The sequence below is a fragment of the Bubalus bubalis genome, chromosome 24 (assembly GCF_019923935.1).
Source record: "Bubalus bubalis isolate 160015118507 breed Murrah chromosome 24, NDDB_SH_1, whole genome shotgun sequence".
NCBI lineage: Eukaryota > Metazoa > Chordata > Mammalia > Artiodactyla > Bovidae > Bubalus > Bubalus bubalis.
In genome coordinates this window covers 38,052,217-38,076,619 of record NC_059180.1, presented here as the reverse complement: position 1 = coordinate 38,076,619, position 24,403 = coordinate 38,052,217, and the positions used below count along the sequence as shown (strand labels likewise).

General features: G+C 48.0%; 1 protein-coding gene across 1 annotated transcript; it reads right to left on the bottom strand.

The window, feature by feature from the left end:
- Positions 1-135: 135 nt before the first annotated feature.
- On the bottom strand, positions 136-19,884 carry LOC123331575 (ectonucleotide pyrophosphatase/phosphodiesterase family member 7-like). Its single transcript, XM_045164268.1, has 4 exons — positions 19,588-19,884; positions 1,197-1,229; positions 810-955; positions 136-171 (listed from the first exon to the last, which is right to left on the bottom strand). Exons 1-4 carry the CDS (start codon positions 19,841-19,843, stop codon positions 136-138), a joined length of 471 nt encoding a protein of 156 aa, XP_045020203.1. The 5' UTR covers positions 19,844-19,884.
- Between the last annotated feature and the right edge of the window lie 4,519 nt (positions 19,885-24,403).

The window sequence follows — 24,403 nt, the reverse complement described above, 5'->3', positions numbered from 1 at the left end:
CCTCATTCTAAGGGTGGGAGCAAATGAAGCAGAGCAGAGGTCATTGCCCGAGGTGAGGCTGCGGGAGAAGGGTGGGGCTGGCTGGATCCTGCTCTGGGAGACAGAGTCCGCAGCCTGTGTTCTGAGCTGCTGCAGTCACACCCCTTTGCCAAGTAGCATGCACAGCTTAGGCTGGGAGCACAGAGAGGAAGGGTCAGGACTCAGGGAAGCTTCGAGCCAAGGCTGGTGTCTTGGGGGAAGAGAAGAAGGATCTGTTCTGAAGTGATGACTTTGGAAGCTGACAGAGAAAACACAAAACTGGCAATAGGCTTGGGGCTTGGAGTTCAAAGTACAACTGATTTTTGCCTTTTTGAAGCAATAGTGAATGGGTGCTGGGATATTACTACTTGCAAGTGAATGTTCTCATTAGAGCTTTTCATGTATTGAGTGGTCAGCTTTGCTCCTAAGGGCTTTAATGCCTAAGCCAGAGGCAAGAGAAGAGATATTTATTAAAGAGTGGTTGGGTCCAGACCCTATGAGCCCTGAAGATACAGTTGAGATCAAGCCGACTCTGCCCTCATGGGGACTTATCCATCCATAACAGCTAAAGCTTGCTGAGATGTGCATAAAGTACATGTTATATTTAATTGTTACACCAACTCCATTAAATGAGCACATTATCATGATGCCTGTGCCACATTTAGGGAAACAGGTGCTTAGAGATAAGACCCTTGCTCAAGACCACATAGTTTCTAAGCCCCTCACCCCGCAACATGCCTAGGAATGAGAGGTGACATCCCAGGAAGTCAGCCCAGGGTTTCTGGCGATACCTGTCTCTGGGCTGTGATCCAGAGGGGGAGAACACCATTGTCCCACCACTCAGTCTTGTTCTGTGTGGTCTTGAAGGAGTACTTCCACAGTGTCTCTGTGTTGAACATCATGTTGTGAATGACTCCGTGATCCTCAATCCAGCGACCTTGGAGGTGAATAAAGGAGGGAAGGTATCGGTAAGTTCTATGAATGTTGCTGCCATGGGTGTCCACGTGTTCTTAAGATGGCCCCTCCCAACATCCTTCTGGTTGGCCTACTTAATCCGAGGGCTGACCCTCTGGGTGTCAGACTTGTTTTTCTGGGGTGCAAACATTGGCAGCCACAAAGGAAGGGTCATTATATCTCAGACCTGCCAGATTGGATCTGCTTCCTGGAACAGACCTCACAGTCCTGGGGGAAGTTGGTGTTGGCTGTGGAAGCTGATGAGGGAGGTGGGAAGCCAGGCACAGGAAGGCCAAGTTCCTCGGGTTATTCTGTGTCCAAAAGCTAAGAGTCTGGGATTAGGACACTTCCTGTGGGATGGCTTTCCTCATTGGCTTGTGATGACCTGGAATCTCCAGTGGACTTGAGTCTGTGCAAACATCCCAGGGTTTCTCCCAGGATTCCCACAGGCTTGGCTGTTTGAGGGAACCAAGGGAACCAGGAAGGATTTAATTTTTTTGGTTTGTTTAAAAAAAATTTTTTTTTTTTTTGGGCCACATGGCAGGTGGGATCTTAGTTTCCTGACCAGAAATTGGACCCATGCCCCCTGCATTGGAAGCATGGAGTCTTAACCACTGATCCACCAGTGAAGTCCCAGGAAGGGTTTCTAGACATGTCAGTAGATGGAGGCAGACTTATTTCTCTCTGTTTAAGGGAGGAAAGCTGGAGAAGGAAATGGCAACCCACTCCAGTATTCTTGCCTGGAGAATCCCACGGACAAAGGAGCCTGGTGGGCTACAGTCCATGGGGTTGCAAAGAGTCGGACACAACTGAGCGACTAACACACACACACAAGGGAGGAAGGCAGGTACTGGGGAATGGGAGTAAGCTAGGTTGTTGTTGAACACATAGGAACTGAACCAGATATGGGGAAAAAAACCCTGTGATGTTACATTGTACCGGGGAAAAAGGGACTGCATGTGAGGGTCAGTCTAAAGGGGGGCTGAAAGATTCAAGGGGAGAGCTGAGGGTCCACGCCGCTCTCCTCCTGGGACAATGAAGCCTCTGGGTAACCCTGCTGATCATAAAACAGTGACGATTCCTCCCATGTCCACAGTAAGAAGGACCGTCTGTGACTGGGACTTGTGGTCATGGGCACAGAGAAGGGAAATGCTCTCTGCTGGGTTAGAGTCATTGCCAGACTGCTGCTGCTGCTGCTGCTAAGTCGCTTCAGTCATGTCTGACTGTGTGACCCTGTAGATGGCAGCCCACCAGACTCCTCCGTCCCTGGGATTCTCCAGGCAAGAATATTGGAGTGGGTTGCCATTTCCTTCTCCCACTGCCAGACTGCTGATGGGTAAAGTCCCCCTAGGGTGGCCAAGGCTTTCAATGGGGAAGAAGCAAAACTAGTTGTGACTTTATCGTTTCTGCCTTGCAGGCAGGCCTGAGAGCCAGCCAGGCGTGGGGTCACCAGAAGTAAGTTGTGCTGCTGCTAGGGACTGGGGCCTGGAGGTGTCAAGATCCCTGGTCAGGGATCAGGTCAGACAATTGACAGGTGAAGAGCATGGACTTCGAATCCATGAGAGCTTGGTTCCCCTCCTGACTTGGCTTCTGAACTTGCTGTGTGCACGTGAACAAGCCTTGATTTGCATGTGTAACAGGGGTAGGGTCTGTGTGAGGGAATCATGGCACACGTTCATCACACCAAAGACCAATGCACTTTGGAAACATTTGCTCACGTGAAGCTCCCAATAGCCCTGCAAGGTGGGAACTGTTATATCCCTGATTAGAGCTTTCACTCTTTGCTGGAAATGGAGCACAGAGTTTGTTCAAGGTCATGTGGCAGAGCTGGGGGTGGAAGCTGCGAGGTTTAATTACAACTCCCTGCTCCCCCTACCCCCAGGTAACATTCACATAAAACGCTAGTGGTAAAGAAGCTGCCTGCCAGTGCAGGAGACATAAGAGACATGAAGTTGATCCCGGGGTCGAATTCTTCCCGGATTGGGAAGATCCCCTGGAGGAGGACATGGCAACCCATTCCAGTATTCTTGCCTGGAGAATCCCATGGACAGGGGAGCCTGGTGGGTTACAGTCCATGGGGTTGCAAAGAATCTGACACAACTGAAATGACTTAGCATCGGCAGCAGTGACATAAAACTAACTGTTAACGTTTTAAAGTGACCAATTCTGCAGCATTTCGTGCATTCACAATGTTGTGCAACCAGGACCTCTTTCTAGTTCTAGTGCCTTTTCATCACCCCAGAAAGGGACTCTGCCTATTAGCAGTCACTCTGCAGCGCTCCAGTCCACACCTCCTGGTGGCCACTAATCTGCTTTCTATCTCTATGGATTTACTTATTCTGGACATTTCATAAAAATGGACTCATTCAGTATGTGGTGTTTTGTGTCTAGCTTCTTTCACTGAGCTTCATGTTTCCTGGCTTCATCCCCTTTGTATCATGGATGTATACTTCATTCCTTTTTATGGTTGCATAATATTCCATTGTCTGGATAGACCAGAGTATTTTTCATCCATCCATCAATTGGTAGACATTTGGGTTGTTTCCACTTTCTGGCTGCTATGAATGTTCATGCCGCTATGAACATTCAGGTACAAGTATCTGTTTGGGTCCCTGCTCTCAGTTCTCTCTCTCTAATCCTAGGAGTACAGTTGCTGGGTCATATGGTAACTCTATGTTTAACTTTTTGAGGAACTACCAAGCTATTTTCCACAGTGGCTGCATCATTTTACCTTCCTGTTAGCAATGTTCAGCACTTCTCCTCTTTTTGATTATGTCCAGCCTAGCAGGTGTGAGTAACTCTCTGTGGTTCTGAAATGCATTTCCCGAATGCCTGACGATGTAGAGCTTTGCAGCCTGTGAATCCCGTGAGTGAGAGTACTCTGTTAGGATCAGGTAGAGGTCGCATGGGCAAGAATCTTTGGAGCCTCACAAATAAATAATGGAAGCCTTCTGAAATCTACCAGGAGCCCTCTTGTTACAGCTTCCTGATGACTGAGCCATGTCATTGCAGCAGACAACATGGAAGCACAGACATAGACACCCAGGGAGCTCTCCTTTGCCTTTATTTTTTTAAAAAACCTATAATATCCTGAATCCTGTTCTATGTGACTCTCTTCACCCAGGAGAGAGCAAATCATGTGGAATTACGAATGCCTACCATTTCACCCATTCTAGTGTTTCTCCACGGTATTGACTACCATCAACATTCGAATCAATTGAGTTGCTTGTTAAAAACACAGATTCCCGGGTCCCCACTCTAATCCTTGCTGAATATAGAGTTGTGGGCAGGGGCCAGGAGTCTGCATTTTAACAACCTCTCTGGGTGGTTTGAGTGCACATTGACATGTCAGAACCACTGGTTCAGGGACTGTTAGTCCTTCACAGAGGCATGTGGATTAATTCCAGCAGACGGCCCCTTGCTCCAAAATCTGGGTAGACTGTAGCCCCGCACCCTCTTCCCTAAGGGACCAGGGAGCCCTCGGACCCTGGATCATTCTGGTATCTGGAGAAATGTGGGGGTGGGGGTGTCCAGAGCCACTGGGAGGACATGGGAGGAGGGATTGGAGGAAGCAAGTGCAGGAGGTGCAAGAGACGTGGGTTGATCCCTGGGTCAGGAAGACTTCCCTGGAGGAGAGCACAGCAATCCACTTCAGTATTCTTCCCTGGAAAATCCCATGGACAGAGGAACCTGGCAGGCTAGAGTCCATAGAATCAGACACGACTGAAGCAACTTAGCATGCACACACACTGCAGGCACAGAAACGTTTCTCCTCCTGCATCCTACAAATTCTGGCTTCCATGCCCTGGAACATCAGTTAAGTAGGCTAACCAATCATAGCATCCATTTCTCCCTCAAAATAATATTACCTGAGTTTCAAACAACTAACCTAAAATGAGCTCAGGGAGGATGATGCTTCCATTCTGTGACATGGCTCATTCCAAGTAATTGTACGAAGGGAATCGGCTCTGTAGTGGTTGGGTTATTCCCACCCTGACACTTAAAGGCAACCCAACCAGTAGCTGGGGACCACTCATCACCTAGCAGAGGTTTCCATTGCCCTGTAGGTTCCTCCTCCTCGCTGCTCAAGCCTCTTTACCCTGGTCAAAGGCCAATTCTGGAACGTGAGCAAAAGAAGACAGAGGAGAGGGGAAGCTAGGAAACACGCGGCTGCTGGGAGCAGCCACCCCAGTTTTACTTGAATTGCATTTTCTCTGCATTATACTCTGGGGCTTCCCAGTTGTCGCAGTTGTAAAGAATCCAATCCTGCCAATGCAGGAGACACAAGAGACGCAGGTTCAATCCCTGGATTGGGAAGATCTCCTGGAGTAGGAAATGGCAACCCACTCCAGTATTCTTGCCTGGAGACTCCTATGGGCAGAGGAGTCTGGCGGGCTACAGTCCATGGGGTCGCAGAGTTGGACATGACTGAGCGACTGGGCACGCACACTCTCTGGAGACAATTGGGAGGACCTGGCTGGGAATACTGCGTGAAGGCAACAAACGCCGTTGTCTGTGCCTAGACTTCCAGAGCCTGCTGGTTTCACATGATGCTGCACAAGCGGAGTGTGTGGGGGGTGGAGGGGAGGATGGATGGCTGGGCTTGTGAGCTCTTGATCTCTCTCCGGACCTCAGTTTTCCTGTCTGAGAACGAGCGGGGTTAATGGTTTCCAAGGGCCTTCCAGGCTCCATCGTTCTGAGAGTCTGTCATCGCTGTCATTTCAGTGTCTGGCGAGGAAGGTAATTATGCAAGTGAAACAGGAAGTAGGATGAGCTCTTCTAGTGAATGGGATTCCTGCTGCTTGCTAATTACACTTTAATTAGGGTACAATGCAGACTCCCACACTGTATCAGTTACAGCAAGGTGTAGGTAAGTCACCCAGCTGAGCGTTTCAGGTCTGGGAGCAAACCCAGCTAGGTTCAACTCCTTTGCCTGGTTCTCAGGGACTGATGTGTATTTATTTCTCAAATATGGTTTAGGAAACCAGAGTTGAATTCTATTCTTTCTTTTCTCCCCTTCTCAGGTATTTTGAACCAAGCACTGTGGTAGACTGTCTCATGGTATTTATACTCTAGGGGGCGGGAGAGAGTTAAAAATAGAATGTGCTTTGGGTGCTTCTAATACTCACAGCTATTTTTTTTTTTTTTTTTTCTTGGAATTCCTCTACTAATAGGCCCTGCTAACAGACATGTCTAGGTATACCGTGTTTGTCCCAAGTCTCCTCCCTTTGTTCAGCTGGTTGGCCAGAAACCCAATTCTCTCTTTCTTAAAATCTGAACCAAAAGACATAGTAACTAATCAGCTGGTGGTAGGCTCTGCTTTCTCCCACAATGAACCAGGAGTGAAAAGAGAAAGGTGGTCATGAGTGAGGGAAGCAGAGACAAGAAAGCCCACGGGGCAGATAAGAGAGACCACAGGGCTTCTGAGAGCCAGAGGAGGAAGTTTGGTTTCTATAACTGCAGTTTCTATTCCCCAGTTGCCTCTAAGTTGGTTCCCACGATCATGAGTTTGCCCATGAAGAGCCCTGCCTTGCGGTCCTTTTCCTTGTGCTAGCGTGAATGGATTTCTGTTTCTTACAGCTGTTACTTCCTGATGTGGTTGAGAGTAGGGCTGTGCCTCATTCATTTTGGTGTCTCCCTGGCACAAAGCGTAGACCTCTGCCCATAGTAGGCATTCAACAAATGTTTGTTGGATTTAATTGAACAAATTCCCTCCCACCCTCTGCCCCAACAGCAGACGGCCAGTACTAACTGAACAAGTAGGAAGCAGACCTTGATTTAGTCCAAACTCAATTTGGGAAAAAAAATTGCTGTAGTGGGATGAAAATAAGCCTATAAAGAATAGTTAAAATCATTAAATAAACCTATAAAATAAACCTTTAATGGAATTAAAATAAAATGCATAACTTAATATATGCAATAAGAGCATCCCCCTGCCCCCAAGGGGCTTCCCAGGTGGCACTAGTGGTGAAGAACCCTCCTGCCAATGCAGGAGATGTAAGAGATGTGAGTTCAAACCCTGGGTCAGGAAAATCCCCTGGAGGAGGGCATGGCAACCCACTCCAGTATTCTTGTCTGGAGAATCCCCTGGACAGAGGGAACTGGCAGGCTACAGTTGCAAAGAGTTGGACACAATTGTAGGGATTCATCATACATGCATGCCCCCAAACATTTGCTCAATTCCTACCACAAATTTTCTTGTGCAACAGTAACTATCTGCCAATAGATTATATGGGCACAGACACACTTTGTCATGCATTCATTTATTTAACCATATTTTAAGGACCTACTGGGCTTCCCTGGATAGCTCAGTTGGTAAAGAATCTGCCTGCAATGCAGGAGACCCCGGTTTGATTCCTGGGTAGGGGAGATCCCCTGGAGAAGGGATAGGCTACCCACTCCAGTATTCTTGGGCTTCCCTTGTGGCTCAGCTGGTAAAGAATCCGCCTGCAGTGTGGGAGACCTGGGTTGGGAAGATCCCTTGGAGAAGGGGAAAGCTACCCACTCCAGTGTTCTGGCCTGGAGAATTCCATGGACTATATAGTCCATGGGGTTGCATAGAGTCGGACACGACTGAGCAACTTTCACTTTAAGGACCTACTGTGTGTCAGTCAGTAATTCCTTTGAACCAACCTACCATATTAAGCTACAAACATATCTTCCTTTTCCTCCCAATTTGTGGGGTCCAGTGCTTCATTAAATTCACATTCCCCAAACCAAAGAAGAAAGGTCTTCTTAACCAGCTGATATGAAATCAATGAGGAAGAACAGCTTTTAAATGAAGTCAATCGACCACCTTAAATCAACCCAGTGCTCCAGTCTGGAGCAGAGAAGCTCAGTCAGACTACAGCCAAGACACTGGTGGATAAACAGCCCACAGTGGGGCTCAAAACTACACTCAACTGAAGTCTACACACTCAGAGTGTCACATGGATGATCCACTGGACCTGTAATAAAATTGCTGGGGACAAGAATGGGTGGCTCAGTGTACCATTCAAAATTTAAAACCTCATCAACTCCTGCTGCAGTCATGAGGTTTGACCCCAGCAGGGCACCCCACAATGGCAGCCCTTTTCTGGACGGGGAAGTAAGATCTTAGCATCCATTTTAGTAAACTGCTCTTTCTCATGTGTAAGTGCAGATGAAAAGTGCTGACTGCTTATTTTTTGGCATTGCTTTTTAATTATGACCATCAATAAATCATTCTATCCCTGAACAGGACTTGAGAATGGCCCGAAGGCAGAGGCACGATTCCTCAGGAACTAGGCCAGCAGAGAACAGCTTTCTCACTCCCCACCTCTTCCTTTAATCCTCTGTCAGAAACAGAAACATCCTCTCTTCAAGAAGCTGGCAGCGGACAGCCACACTTGCGTTCCGTCTGGGAACCCATTTCTACCCTTGGCCTGCCTTACTGGCCACTGTCACAGAAATGGGATATGTCCACTGTTCTGCATTTTTGCTCAACTCATTTTCCCTTCTTACTGGTGCAATGGCCTGAATGGTCCCCCCACCCCTCCTCAAGGATACGTCCATATTCTTATTCTCAGAACCTATGAGTACTGCCTTATTTGGGAACAGGGTTTTTGCAGATGTAATTCAGTTCAGGATTTTGAGATGAGGAGATTCAAAAAACAGATCATGGCATCTGGTCCCATCACTTCATGGCAAATAGATACATAAAAAGTGGAAAGAGTGGCAGATTTTCTTTTCTTGGGCCTCAAAATCACTGTGGATGGTGAACTGCAGCCACAAAATTAAAAATATGGGTGCTCCTTGAAAGGGAAGCTATGACAAACCTAGACAGCATATTAAAAAGCAGAGATATTACTTTGTCAATAAAGGTCTGTATAGTCAAATCTATGGTTTTTCCAGTAGTCATGTACAGATGGGAGAGTTGGACCATAAAGAAGGCTGAGCACCAAAAAGTTGATGCTTTCAAATTGTGGTGCTGGAGAAGACTCTTGAGAGTCCCTTGGATAGCAAAGAGCTCAAACCAGTCAATCCTAAAGGAAATCAACCCTGAATATTCATTGGAAGGACTGATGCTGAAGCTACAATACTTTGGCTACCTAATGGGAAGAGCCGACTCATTGGAAAAGACGCTGGTGCTGGGAAAGATTGAGGGCAGGAGGAGAAGGGGACGCCAGAGGATGAGATGATTGGAGGGCATCACTGATGCAATGGGCTTGAGTTTGAGCCAACTCTGGGAGATAGCGAAGGAGTACAGTCCATGGTGTTGAAAACAGTTGGGCAGGACTTAGCGACCAAACAACAATAACAATCTGCATAGGCTGTAAATGCAAAAGCAAGTGTCCTTATGAGAGGCAGAAGAGAAGAAGGCACAGATAGGCAAGGAGGAGGCAATGTGACCACAGAGGCAGAGACTGGAGTGATGTGGCCACACACCCAGGAATGCAGGCAGCCATTACAAGTGGAAGAGGCGAGGAAGCCTTCTCCCTCAGAGCCCCTGGAGAGGGTCTGGCCCATTGGCACCCTGATTTTGGACTTCTGGCCTCCAGACTTTCTGTTGCTTTAAGCAACCCAGTTTACAGTACTTTGTTAACAGCAGCTGCAGGAAACCAATACACCTGAGTCCTCAGTCTCAAGTGGTCCCAGCTTCTTCTCTCACTCAAGGCCTTGGGATCCTGAGCAGTCATGATTTTTTGCTTCACTGCTCTGGTGTTTTGGGTTAACCCTTCCTCTGTGTGATGCATGGATCTGCGGCACTGGCAGCACTGGGAGCTTGTTGTTGCGTAGTTGCTAAGTCATGTCTGGCTCTTTGCGAGCCCAGGGGCTGTAGCCTGCCAGGCTCCTCTGTCCATGGGATTTCCCAGGGAAGAATACTGGAGTGGGTTGCCATTTACTTCTCCGGGGAGTCTTCTTGACCCAGGGATCGAAACTGTGTCTCCTGAATTGGCAGGAGTGTTCTTTACCCCTGAGCCACCCGGGGGGCAGATGATTCATACACACGTTCAAATTTGAGAAGCTCTAGTAGGATAAACTGTTTGGTGACAATCAGATCTCTTCTCTACCTGCAAGGATTCTAGTTTATTCACGTCAAATCTGTTAAATATGAAGTGGAAGTTTTGTAGATACAAACCAAATGCTTAGGATAGAATGGCACGCCGATGTGTTATGCATGCAGTGACATGATGTCTGAAACTTGCTTTAAAAGATTCAAGGAAGGAAAGAAGGAAGGAGGAAAGAAAGGGCCTTGGGTGGGGACAGTGGCGGGCAGGTGAGGCGAAACGTGGACACATTTTTGCAGCTCGGTGCTGGGTACACAGAGCTTCCTTGTGAAATGCTCTCTACTTTTTCTGCAAGTTGGAAATTTCCACAATGAAAAGTTAGGAAATGCCTTGTTTTCCCAGCCATCCTTTATCTTTAGTTTTTTTCCCCCATGAATCCCATTTTTATCCTTTTGTGGAAATGGCTGGTGTTGGAGGGACACCTTTTCTATCTCAGCCTGTGGTTTTCTTTGCTTTGCTTCTTCATGTTTGTGGGTTTTGTAGGCTTTCAGGACATTTTTGTCAGAGCGTTGTTTCCGGGGGAGCAGGATGGGAGCTGGTGAAGGTTTATGGCATCATCTGACTGGGTTTCCAACAACATCCGCTGGGCTTGTGTTGTTACCGGCAGCAGGAATTTGATTTCCTTTCTCTTTCCCTACCTCTCCTACCTCTTTCATTCAGTCTTTTTTGTCCACTGGCTACAGTGTCATGTACATGACCTTTGGGTCTCTGATTTACATGTGATTTGCATATTACACTTCTAGTTCAGGGGTTCTTAATTAGGGGGTGGTTTTACCTCCTAAGGAACATCAGGCACTAGGAGAGGGATGCTGCTGGAATCTAGTGAGTAGAAGCCAGGGATGCTGCTACACCCTCTACAATGCCCAGGACAGGCCACCCCCCAAGACAAACAATGACCTAGCCTCACATATCAATAGCAGGACAATGAGAAACCCTGATCCAGTCTTAAAGATCATCCAAGTGGGGGCTTTCCTGCTGATCCAATGGTTAAGATTCTGCACTACCAATGCAGGGGGCCTGGGTTCGATCCCTGTGCAGAGAACTACATGCCTCAGCAAAGATTTGGCACACCAAAAAAAAAAAAAAAAAAAAAAAAGAAATCATCCAGGTGCCTTTGGCCACAATTTTTTGCTTTGTCTCATGAAGGAGAGATGGACTCATGATTGACTGCAGTATCAATGAGGAATATTTACTCAAAGGTTGATTTTGGGATAGACTGTGATTGCTCATTTGTGCAAGTGGTGCCCTGCACACCTCCAGGGGGCACCATCCATATGGTATTAATGAAAACAACCCCCTCAGAATCGTGCAGCACAGAATTGACGAAGCTGTAAGTGGTTGCTCCAGTTTTGGGATTGCCCTGGTGGTTCTGGAACTGAGATAGGCTTTTTATTCTGGCCGCCAGAGGCCCTGAGAATGCTGTCAAGTGTCCTTTCAAGAAAAGAGGAAATGTGGGACTGTGAGGACCTCACTTGCTTTATTTTAGACCTTCATTCCCTGGTGGTTCAGACGGTAAAGAATCTGCCTGCAATGCAGGTGACCTGGGTGCAGTCCTTGGGTCAGGAAGATCCCCTGGAGGAGGGAATAGAGTTTGGCAGGCTAATGTCTATGGGGTCGCAAAGAGTTGTACATGACTGAGAGACTAATACTTTCACTTTTTCACTTTCATCTCATTATAGAGCATCTTCTTTCACCCCCGGGCCGTATCCGTTTGACTAGATCTAAAATTGTCAGATTACAGTATTGTGGCTTTCATCTGAAATGTGGTGGTGTTAGCTTCTTATTTTCAGTCAGTTCCTTGGGGGAGGAAATACATGCTGCCATAAGACTTCCTATCCACCCACTATTTGCTTGGCGGGATTTCCTTAGTTTCAGCAGCATAACTTAATCTTGCTGGTCCTCAATCACTTTGCAATAAAAACTGAGATTGCAGAAAATGTTCATTGTCATTACCAGTGATGGAGCAGTAAGTACAGGCTTCTGGAGGAGAGAGAGGGAATTGTGTGATTTAAACTAGCGGAATGAGCTGCTCGCCCCCAGAGAATGGCTTTTCATTTCAGCAAGGTCTGAGGGAAACTACGACAGAGTTCAGGGACACAGAGGGACAGAGCTGGGAGGTGTGGTCACTGAATCCACTGGGCACTCCTGCCCTGTGGACAGACCCATGGATGGAGTTGGGATTTCTTGGGACTCAGTCTTGGGTCACTGAGTGCACCCCCACATCCCCACACCATGGGGCCCAGGCTGGGTGGTAGATGCCTGAGGTTCATGCCAGTCCTGTTGCTTCTCCCTCTGGTGACAGTCCATGACTTTCCACCTGGGACCCATTAGTCCCCCATGGGTGACATGGTTTGTGTCAGGCTTGCCATTCCCCACCCTGACCTGGGTGTGGGCACGTGATTAGCATCAGTCCATCCCCCTGGCCACAGAGGTTGGTTCTGAGAAGCAAACTGGTGCAAGGGGAGTCAATCTTGGGAATATGGGTTTGAACTGTGCTCCCCAAAAAAGATATTTTGGAGTCCTAAACCCCAGAGCTTCAGAATATGACCTTATGTGGAAATGGTCATTGCAGAGGGGAGGTCATTAGAGAGGAGGGTGTGCCCCTAATCCAAGTGACTGATGTCCCAATAAGACAGCCACGTGAAGACAGAGACGTAGGAAGAACTCCACGGGCTGGACAGAGGACTGGAGGGGTGTACCTACAAGTCAAGGAATGCCAAAGATCATGGGCAAACCACGAGAAGCTTGAGGAGACAAAGGATTCCTACAGCTTTCAGAGAGTATCGCTCTTGTTCGTTGTTTGGTTGCTAACTTGTGTCTGACGCTTTGCGATCCTATGGGCTGCAGCATGCCTGTCCTTCACTATCACCCAGTTTGCTCAAATTCATGTTCATTGAGTTGGTGATGCTATATCTCACCACCTCATCCTCTACCGTCCCCCTTCTGTTTTTGCCTTCAACCTTTCCCAGCATCAGGGTCATTCCCAGTGAGTTGGTTCTTTGCATCAGATGGCCAAAATATTGGAGCTTCAGCTCAGCATCAGTCCTTCCAATCAATATCCAGGGTTGATTTCCTTTAGGATGGACTGGTTTGATCTCCTAGCAGACCAAGGGACTCTCAAGAGTCTTCTCCAGCACCATAGTTTGAAAGCATCAATTCTTTGGCTCTCAGTCTTCTTTATGGTCCAACTCTCATATATGTACAAGACTACTGGAAAAAAAAAACCATAGCTTTATTGTTCTACTGACTCCTTGATTTCAAACTTCTGGCCTCTAGAGCCATGAAACAATAAATTTCTGTTGTTTTAAGCCACATGGTTTGGTGGTGCTTTGTTATGGCAGCCCTAGGAGATTAGTATATGTACTTCCAAATTAGCAGTCTTCCTCCTTCTCCTTCTTCAGAATCATCATCCTCATCATCACCTTTGTCTAAGCAACAGAGGGGGTCTCCTATGGATGTGGAGACTGTGATGTAGGGTAGTCCAGCCTCCATGGTCAGTCAGTGTGCCCTTTGGCATTAGGGATTAGACTGTAATTCTGGGGCTTTCTGGGGCTCCATGCTGGGGCACCATCCCCTATTACCTGTCACCTTTCCACAAAGACTGATGCTCCCCCCTGGTTGTCTGAGCCCCAACCATGACCTACTCATGATAGGCAGAATTAAGATGGCCTCAGGATTGATGCCCCGGATATACACGCTTGTAGAATTCCCTTCCCTTGCTCATGGGTGGGACCTGTGCCTGGCTTCTAACCAGTGGATATGGAAAAGTTGAGGAGATTTTGCAGAGATAACTAAGGGCCCTAACCAGTTGACTCCGAGTTAAGCCAGAGGTGATTATCCTTGCTGGGCCTGACCTCAGCAGGTGCACTCTTAGCAGAGAGTCTGGAGGAGATCCTCTCCTACTGGCCTTGAAGGAGCAAGCTGCCTGGGTTCTGCAGCTGCAGGGAAAGGAAGTCTTCTAACAATTACATAACCTTGGGAGAGGACCCCGAGCCTCAGATGAGACCACCCCAGCCAGCACCTTGACTGCAGCCTCGTGAGATTCTGAGCAGAGGACTAAAGTCAACCGTGCTCAGAGTCCTGACCATGGGGCCTGAGAGAGAATAAATGGATGTTGTCCTAAGATGCTAAGTTTGTGTGGCTGTTATGCAGCCATAGAAAACGAATGTGGCATTCCATTTAAAGGTACAGTCAGGTGCTGTGGCCAAGACCACTGGGTGTGTGTGTGTTTGTGTGTGTGTGTGTGTATGTGTTCAAGGAGGTGGGGGATGATGAAAAGAGCAGGGTGGAGCCAGGTGGGAAGAACAAAACTACCTTGGAGGAAGTAACAGCCCTTCTAATGAGAGAGGGAAGCAGCTTGATCAACATGCAGCCCTGCCCAGTGCCCGGCCCAGCGGGGCTGGAGGGAGAACGTTACCCAGGTCCTAGGAGCCTCCATCCTGCCCAGAAGTCCCACTTGCAGGCAGTTCTGGGGGCAAATACTTGGAGGAAAAACACACACTTTGTAAGGATGCAAAGATCTTCTGACATGGAGTGATGATGAGGTGGGATATTTTACATTAATAGCCAGCTTTGTTTTTAAAATCCTCTCTCCTGGGGCTTGCCTGGTGGTCCAGTGGCTAAGGCTCCATGCTCCCAGCTCAGGGGGCCTGAGTTCAATCCCTGGTTAGGAAACTAGGTCCCACATGCCGCATCCAAGAGTTCGCATGCTGCCACAAAAGATCCTGCATGCCGCAGTATCAAAGATCCCACATGCTGCAACTGAGACCCGACGCAGTCAAATAAATATTAAAAAAAAAAAAACAAAACTTCTCTCCTTTAGTCTTTCCATCATTCAGGCAGTCAGGATTTCTGTTTTCATTTCCCAAGGAAAGGATCCCATGGGGGAAAATGGAGAAATCAGAGACTCCTTTTGGCTTTGGGGTTGTACATACTAAGCCTCTTCTGGGAGCCACAGAGGAGTTGGGGTGTAGAAAAAGGCTTCAGGGGGACACACGGGAGTAAGAACAAATCTCTCCTGTCTGATTCCCCGAGAAAGGAAGCCCAGAGGCAGAAGGATCGCCAAGGAAGGGGCTCCTTGTCCTTGACTCTAATGGAGCTCCAGCGAGAAGGAAGCGAAACCTCCCAAAAGATGTGTGGAGTTTGGGATCAGAGTGGGCGGGAGCCTGGGACTGTGGGTCAAGCCCTGCAAAGAGGGTCAGACTCTGGAGACGCGTTAGTGGGAAGCTGGCCATCTTCTGCCCTGCCCAGCTCCACAGGGATGCTCCAACAGTATTCATTAGTTGACAGGATGAATACAGTCCTAACAAACTCTCCAGGAAGACTTTCTTCACCAGCATCAGGATAACTGATGAGGGATCCTAGGTCTGGGATGAGGGCCCAGATACCACACACCTGACAGCCCCCAGGCACAAGGAGGCCCTGCTGCTCAGAGTTCTGACCTCACCAGGCAAGTCAGCTACGTCTCACGCCTGGGCCACGGCCTCTCCCTGCCGTGCGCTCCTTGCCTGGCACTGCCTGGTCCCTAATCTCCTGGCCTCTGTCTGGGAAGCTTGGAGGAATGTTTGCTTGCCTTTTTGGGCTCCGTGAGCCCCTGTGGGAGCAGCCGCCGGTGCAGCTGAGCTGAGCAGCAGGACAGCAGCATCGTCTCCTCACCCCTCTCCTGACTTAACTGGCCCTGAGGTGTTCGTAAGAACTCCAGTTAATTAGTCGTTGGGCCCAGAGAGCCCCTTTCATCATACTTTGTGTCAGGCCTACCCCCTGGAATCTGAAGAGGTCTTCAGGTGCTGGCAACACCAATTTTTATCCATTATTTTTTTCTATTACGGATGATCCTTTTCCACATTGGAGTCAGACAGAGGTCGGCTTGAGCCCAGCTCACGAAGACAGATGCTGGTGCTTTTTGCTGGGTCCAGGGTGGCCTCTGTGTCGTTAATACAACATATTCAGGATGTCTCCCTGCTGCCTGGGAGCTCTGAGGATGTGCAACATTCAAAGGTGTTTGGGATGACTACTTAATTAGAAGGAAGAACACCAAACGGCTGTAGGTGTGCTAAAGGTAGGGAGAGAGGACCAGTGTCTGGGACCATCCAGGGCTGAGTTCAAGTCCTGCTTTGCCCCTCAGCAGAAGGTCTGCTGTGGGACCTCAGGAAAGATTTGTACATTCATGGGCCTTGGATATCTCACCTGTTCTGACTTTTTACCACTGCTATGAGCATTGAAGGATATGGTGACTGTGGTACTTCCTGAGCATTTTTGTAAGCCAGGTTGTGGTTCAGTCACTTAAAACAGGGGTTTTCAGCTGAGGGCCAGTTTGTCCCCCGGGGGTGTTGGGCAATGTCTGAGACATTCTTGGTTGTCACAATGGGAGGAAGAGACACTCCTGGCACCTAGATGATGGAGACCAGGGATCTGCCCGACATCCCACACTGCACAGGACAGTCCCCATCACAGAGGACTGTCTGGTCCCAAAAGCCAACAGTGCTGAGGCTGCAAAACCTGTTTTAAGGCAGTGACTTGTTCACCACCTCAATAAATGGCAGGTTGGTTATAAATAAGAAGGATAGAAGAACATGCTTTTTTCTATAAAGTGGTGAATTTATGTATATAGGCACTTTATAAACCTATAGTACTTTATAGGCAATACATACACATGGTCCAAGCTCTAAAAGGTACACAGAATGTACAGTCCAAAGTCTCCCTTCCACTCTGTCCCCTTCCTGGAGGAATCAGTGATACCAATTCCTTGTTTATTTCTTTAGAGGTTCTCTGTGCATCTATCTATAAGCAACTACATGCACATATACACACATGTATGCACACAAATATGCATGCTACACATATTCTTTGCATCTCGCTTTTGTCACTTAATCCATCTTGGAGATAACTTCCTACCAGACACAAAAAGCTTCCTCAGTTTTTCTTAGTTAAAAAAAAATTAAAAGAAAAGTATTTTTGGCTGTGCTGCGCAGCCTGTGGGATACTTAGTTCCCCAACCAGGGATTGAACCTGCGCCCCTTGCAGTGGAAGTAGAGTCCCAACCACTGGACCACTGGGGAAACCCCTCTCAGTTTTTCTTTTAAAGGTGACAAAGTATGCCATTCTATGCATGTCCAGTATTTTATTTAGCCACTCCCCTCTGGATGGATAGGTTGTTTCTATTTTCTTTCGCTGTTGCAAACTAATGTAATGAATAACTTTGTATGTGTATCATTTTCCATCAAGCAAATTAGTAATGGTAGGATAGAGTCCTACAAGTGGAACTGCCAAATAAGAAAGTGTGTGTATTTGTAATGTATGAGATGCTGCTGAATTACCCTCCATTGAAGCTGTAAGGCTTCCATTTCCTGCTGGCAGTAGTGTTGGGGTGATTTTGTAATTTAAAAAAATTTGCTCTCACTGTGTGTATCATCTCATCAAAAGCCTTCTGGGGATCAGTAAAAGGTGAGCATGCCTTACAATATTTTGTGCCCCTTGTATTCTTAGCGCTCAAGGACCCAGAATCTGCCCATGGGAGATCTTTAAGTGTTATGAAGTTAATGCCGCTGGGGAGTAGAGAAAAGTGCTCTTTTGTTCCTGCTTCCTGGTGCTAATGGTTCCCAAATGACTTGTGTTTGGAAGAGTTTACATGTAGTAAAATGCCTCTCAGCAAATCTCCCTCTGAGTGGTTGCTCAGCTTTATTTTTCGAGTTTCTGATTCAAGGGTCCCTTTGATAGTTGGGTGGAAGTCCCAGCAAAAAGGCACCAGCAGTTTGCCCATCATGTCAGAGGTTCCCAGAGCTGCGCTTGGACCCCAGCAAGTGGTTCTCTCTGGGTGTGTGTGTCGGGGTGAGGTTCACATTACTAGCACCCCTCCCTGCCCTGCAAGAGGGGTCTGCCGATTCCCAGTTCAGAACGAGCAGAACCAGTTCCGTGTGTCCAGAGCCACCCTGGTTCCTAGTCTGGCTTCTCCCTTTCCACTTTCTGACCAAGTGGCTGGTCAGTTTTACTCAGCCTTGTGGAGTTGCGGTTTTCTCACCTGTGGATGAGAAAGCTTGCTTTGCAGTGTTGTCCTGGAGATACCCAAGGCAAAGCCTGTGGCACAGAGCCTGACATCAGGCTCACATTTGAAACGGAAGCTACTGTTAGTCTAATTACAGGGGAGCCCTTCGCATCCGGACTGCCTCCTCCTCTGCCTCTCGTTTAGACTGGAATCTCTGCTTAGTGGCAACTGGCATTCTGGATCCATCACATTCCTTCTTGTCACAGAGACCTCGTACATGTTCCCTCTGCCTGGAACACTTTTCCTTCCTCTGGACTCCTGAGGTCTCTTTCTTTTTATTTACTTATGTTTGGCTGTGGTGAGTCTTCATTGCTATGCAGGCTTCCCATAGTGGTGGCTTTCCTTGCTGTGGCGCACGGGCTCTAGAGCACACGGGCTTCAGTAGTTGCAGCACGTGGGCTCAGGAGTTGCGGCCCCCTGATTCTAGAGCACAGGCTCAGTAGTTGTGGTGCATGGGCTTAGTTGCTCTGAGGCCTGGGGGAATCTTCCTGGACCCGGGATTGAACCCGTGTCTCCTGCATTGGCCAGCAAACTTTTTACCACTGAGCCACCAGGGAAGCATGCGGGATCTTTGATCTTCCTTGCAGCATGCGGGATCTTTAATTGCAGCATACAAACTCTTGGTTGCAGCACGTGGGATCTAGTTCCCTGACAAGGGATCGAAGCCAGGCCTTTTGCATTGGGAGCATTGAGTCTTAACCACCGGATGACCAGAAAAGTCCAACGTCTCCTTCACTGGCAGCTCAACTGCCATCTTCCTCTGGAAGCCCTCCCCCGTCTCTCTGATTTCAAGTCCGTTTGCCCTTGCTGTCTTCTCCCAGGGAGGCTGTCCTCTTCTGTCTTGGTGCCTCTCTGGCTTGCAATGACATCTATTAGTGTGTTTACTTCTCTGATGTCTGTCTCTCCCAGTGACCCGCATGCTCCAGGTGAGCTGGAGGGGCCAGCTTGGGCAAGACCCCGAGGCAGGTGGGGGCTGGTTGGAGGCACGTGCAGGGGGCCTTTGTGATCTGGAGGGAAGCTTGTGAGAGGAAGAGAGATGAGAGAGGCTCGGAGCGAGCGGGTCAGGGGCCAGGCCATGGGGACCTTCTGGGTCATTCAAAGACAAAATTTAACTTCTCTTCAAAGATCATACATGTCCCTCCAGTGCACCAGCATTAAGCAGGGGAGCTACCTGATCTAACTGATTACTTTAGGCTTTAATATTTTATTAATCTCAATAAAAGCCTTTTAATGATTTACTGTATACAAGATCACCGGCCAAGATATGAAAGGCAGGGTGGAGGGCAGGGTGGGCCTAGGGCATCGGGGAGATGCCTTTGGAGGCTGCAGCTGTGGCCCTATCCTGTCTGCAGGCCATGGGTTCTAGAGACAACTCTGTGCATGCCCGAGCACGCTAAGCTAGCACTTCTTCCAGGGAAGTGATCCCAGGTCGCGTGGGCTGCCTCAGTCTCCCCAGAGGTGACAGAGAAGCAGCTCTCTGTTTCAGGGAACGGCAGACGCCAGGCTTCTGCTGGCACAGTGGCCTGGCTGCGGGGCAGAGCTTACCTGAGATGGTGGTGAAGTGGGATGGGGAGGTCATGGTCACAAAGGGTGGCGTGAGGTACTTGGCCTTGACGCCCTCCTGGGCCAGGCGGTCCATGTTGGGGGTGTCCACGTCCTGGTCGTAGTCCCAGCGGAAGCCGTCGAAGGAGATGAGCAGCAGCTTGTGGAAGCTCTTCGTCCTGGGGACGGGGTGGCTGCCGGCCCAGCCCAGCAGGACGGGCAGCAGCAGCAGCAGTGCGAGGGCTCGGGGTGCTGTCATGTCTCAGCGCCTCCCACGCTCTCACCGCCGGGGTCACAGCCTGCTCCCGTTTTCTCCCTTGTTTTATCTGTGGTTGAGCAAAGTCCACATTGATAATTCTGCCTCAGCTCTATTGTGGACCAGAACACCTGGAGCCTAATGAGATGGCACACGTCTGACATGATGGAAGAGCTCTGGAGGCGGGTGGTGGTGGTGGTCGTGTAACACTGATGCTCTTAATGCCGCGGCCCCGTGCACTCTAAAATGGTGAAAAACATGCTCAGGATTATGTGTATCTTACTATGATATAAAAAGGCGAACCACGTGAAATGTTTTGGACTCGTACAAATTCCACTGTTGTGAACATTTGGAGAACAAATTAGGTTGGTGCTTTCCTTTACTCGATATAGCCTGTTTTTATAGGGAGAACAAATTACTGTTCGTTATGAAAACAGCCACTGTGGATTGCATGCTCATGAGGTCTGGGAACTGTACATACATCATCTATTCTATCCCATTTAATTTTTTTTGAAATTCTAGAAAGGTTATTAAGTTGAACATTCCCCATAAGAATTAAAAAAAAAATCACTGTGGTCCAATACATATAAGATAAAAATTTACCATTTTAATCACTTGAAAGTGGACAGTCTCAGCGACATTTAGTACATTCGCATTCACCACTCTCTAGCTTCAGGCTGTTTTCATCCATGCACATTAGCAGTCTCTTCTCATTCCTCCCTTCCCCTAGTCCCCAGCAATCACTAATCTGATTTCTGTCTGTTTGGATTTTTTTTTTATATTTATTCATTTATTTGGCTGCACCAGGTCTTAGTTGCAGCATGTGGGATCTAGTTCCCTGACCAGGGATCGAACCTGGGTCCCCTGCATTGGGAGCTGAGAGTCTTAACCACTGGGCCAGCAGGGAAGTCCTGTCTGTTTGGATTGACTTATTCTGGGCGTTTCATATAAGTGGAGTTGTACAGCATCTGAACTTCTGTGTCTGGCTTCTTTTGCCGAGCACCGTGTTTTCAAGGTTCTTTCGTGGTGTGGTGGCATGTGTCAGTACTTCACTCCATTTTATGGCCGAATAATATTCCACTGTATGGATGTTCCACATTTTATACATCCGTTCACCAGCTGATGGGCATTTGGCTTGCTTCCATGCTTTGGCTGTCGTGAATAGCGCTGCTGTGAGCATTTGCATATGAGCTTTTGTTTGAATACTCCCCACTTTCCATTTAATTTTTACAACATATCTAAGAGGCAGTTTTTACTTTGTAGCTGAATAAGCAGCTCAGAGAGGCTGTAGAACCTCTCCAAGGCCACCCAGCAGAAGTGAGGCTGTGACTGTCGTTTTAATACTTGGCTACATGTTTGGTGCACACAGGGATATAAAATTCCCCAAGGGAACAAATGGCTGTGAACAGGCTTAAGCATCTATCCCTCCACCCCACATTTATCGAGCATGTTCTTTGTCCTATGGGCTTCTCCAGTGACTCAGTGATAAGGAATCTGCCTGCCAATGAAGGAGGTACAGAAGACGTGGGCTCAATCCCTGGGTCAGGAAGATCCCCTGGAGCAGGAAATGGCAACCCACTCCAGTATTCTTGTCTGGAAAATCCCATGGACAGAGAAGCCTGGCAGGCTACAGTCCATAGGGTCGCAAAGAGTCGGACACAACTTAGTGACTGAGAACGCACGCGATATACGCTAGGTGCCAGATACACACAAGCTTAGATGCAGAGTTTGCCTGTGTGGCTCAGAGTCCAGGGAACAGGCAGACAAATAAAGGGGAATCCTGCCACAGGTGCACATTGGAGGTGATGTGGGAGCACAGGGAGAGGGTCCTTACCTGGGGAAGCCAGACAGAGAAGGGTTCCTGGGAGGAGGTGGCGCTAGACTTGGGTTTCGCAGGCTGGGAGGAATTAGCCTGTTGGTAACATCTAACTTGGGGTGCTCATCTGGATGTGACAACCGTCTCCTAACAGACCTGCCTGTGGCCACTTTCTACAAGTACACGGATGACATTTACCTTTTCTGCTTTGAAGGATCTGTGAGTTGTATAAAGCTGTCACCAGTGGACTTTCCAGTGACAGGAGGTGACAGTCTGCCCAGGTTTTCGGGTGAAGTTTTCAGAAGGTTTTTGTCTTGATGTGGGTGGACTGCAGGCAGAATATCAGACCCAGATGAGGTGACCCGTTTCCCTCTTCCTGAAACTGCCTGAGAATTTTGATCCAGGTATTTGCTTAGGTTGAGTTTTTGGGGTGAGGAGGTGGAGCATCAGGAGAGCTCCACTCTGTATTTGCATAACTTGGCCTCTCTTATTAATTAGCATGGTGTTTTGCTCTAGGATGGAATTTTGTAGAATTTTGTGATGAGTATGCAGCGAAGCAGTTGAGGGTGTTTTGCAGCCTGCAGGCTGGGCTCACAGATCTGCTCCGGGCTTACATTTTACACTTGGGGAAAATCTTATAACCTCTCTGTGCCTCTCTTCCCTTCTCCGTACAAAAGGAATAATGATATATTTCCTGAAGTCATGAGGCGCCGATGAAATGATGTATATTGACATGAATGCTTACTGCTCATGGAATATCCACCTGCCCCCACCCCCACCCCTGCCACTCCCCATCCCCCTTGTAATCATGGCCCTTGTGTTTTGAGTGGAAGCCACGTGTATGACTTCCAGCCTGAAGCTTTCAAGGATTGGTGCATAAATGCCTCACCCTGTCCACTGCTGCCACAGGAACTGTGGAAGCCTTGTGTTGAGACAGTAGAATTTCCATCATGCTGGGTTTCTGAGTGATCAGATAGATCATAGTTCCCAGCTAACCCATGGTGGACATGCAATGTGAGAGGTCAGCCTCTGTTGCCAAGCCACTGAGATTTTGGGATAATTTGTTACTGTGGTATAACTTAGTTTATCCTGTTAATGCAGCAGGTAAAGCACTTACATTGGTCCTTAGTACTGGTTCAGCAAATGTTGTTTACTTTTTATACAATAATAAATTTCCACTGATAGCTTCCATATCTGATCTAATGATGCCAATGATGCTATTTTGTGCTTGGACAAATTGGACTTGGCACTCCTTCCAGCACATGGAAAGGACAGATGACTGCGGGCCAATAAAGCATCATTATCTTTAGTTTGTGTCCCTGGATATCCTTGGTGGCAAAGAACAACGTATGCTGCTCTGGGAAAGCCAGGCCTGGAGGAGAGCTGCTGTTGACACCGGGATCAGGACTGTCCCAGGCCAGGCGTTCTTTGGTTCAAAGAGAACCTTGAGTCCTTGGTGTGTAGATTCTTGGAGGGAATGTGAATATTTGTATTAAGTAGTTTGGTCCTTTGAGAATTGTTTGTTAATCATTTAAGTCCTTTTAGGAACAATCCACATACATGTTAACATTCTGGAAATACAGAAAACACATGCAAAATAGACAGCAGTCATGCAACAACACACCATGTCTCCTGAATCTTCCCCAAAGTGCAACCTTTGGTGCAATCAGCAGAGACTGGTGGAGGTGGCTGGCTAGAGAGAATTCTAATGGTGGCACAGTGATGCTTATTGTCACAGCACTGATATCTTGCTTTCTCTTTGTTGAGCTCTGGTTTGGAAGGTGTAAATCCACCATCTGTTTTAGCAAATATTTACTGAGCAGTTTGGATGTGGTGGAGGATGAGATATGGAGGAGAGGGCAAATCTCGTCCTGGCCACGATGTTTTCAAGCTGTTCTAGCACTCAGCTGTGGGTCATGCAGGCTTGAGAGCCCTCCAGTTCTGGAAATATCTCCCACCCATGCCATCTTGGACTAGATTCTTTGCCAGCCCAGTAGAGCTATCTTTGACTCTTACTTTCTTTTGCATGACATTTATATCAGTCACTGGGAATCTGTACAGAAGTACAGTGCATTTTGTGAAACTTTGGTTGAAATCCCATTAGACTTTGTTAAAAAAAACATATTTATGACATAGTCACTGGAATGTAGATGAGGAAATTTCCAAACACATTTTAGGAATCATCCCAGCAGAAGGTAATGGTCAGAACTCTTGGTTGCAAATGACAAAAACTTACCTCTTACTAGGGTAGGTAAGAAAAGGGACCATGCTTTAGTCTCATTTTCCCTCAAAGCAGATCCTGAAACAAGGATGGGAGTGCAAGTGGCTTATTTGGGCACATCCCCAGGGAGCACCCACAGGGTGGGGTGGGGAAGTGACTCAAGGCAGGGAAGAAGGTCATTGTGGGGAGTTTCAGCCTGGGGTGTGTGTAGGTCTAGAGCAGTTACTGCCAATAGGCTGCAGACATGGCATCTGCATGTGGCCTTTTTGGGTGTTATTTCCCAGGTCATGGAAGTCACTCTGCAGAAAGGCAGGGTCGCAGCTTGGCTCCAGGGACTCACACCCCAGATCTCTCTCCCCATCTCTGTGTCTGACTTTGCATATCACCTCAGTTTCCTCTTGCTTGGGACTGGCTTTCTCCGAAAGTGAGGAGTGTGGCCACGGAAGTTCCTCTTTGTCTCACTCCATAGTTCCTGTCATCACAGAGGATGACTGCATTTTCCCAGTTCCAGCTAGGAAAAACAAAC

Bases quoted from the DNA above. Each gene is read 5' to 3' on its own strand.
- LOC123331575 (XM_045164268.1), bottom strand. From the start codon at position 19,843: ATGACAGCACCCCGAGCCCTCGCACTGCTGCTGCTGCTGCCCGTCCTG. The intron at 956-1,196 runs GTGAGGTCTGTT...TTCACCTCCAAG, and splicing joins CACCAACTTCCCCCAGGACT to GTCGCTGGATTGAGGATCAC. The intron at 172-809 runs GTATCGCCAGAA...CTGTGCTCCCAG, and splicing joins GGATCACAGCCCAGAGACAG to CCTAAGCTGTGCATGCTACT.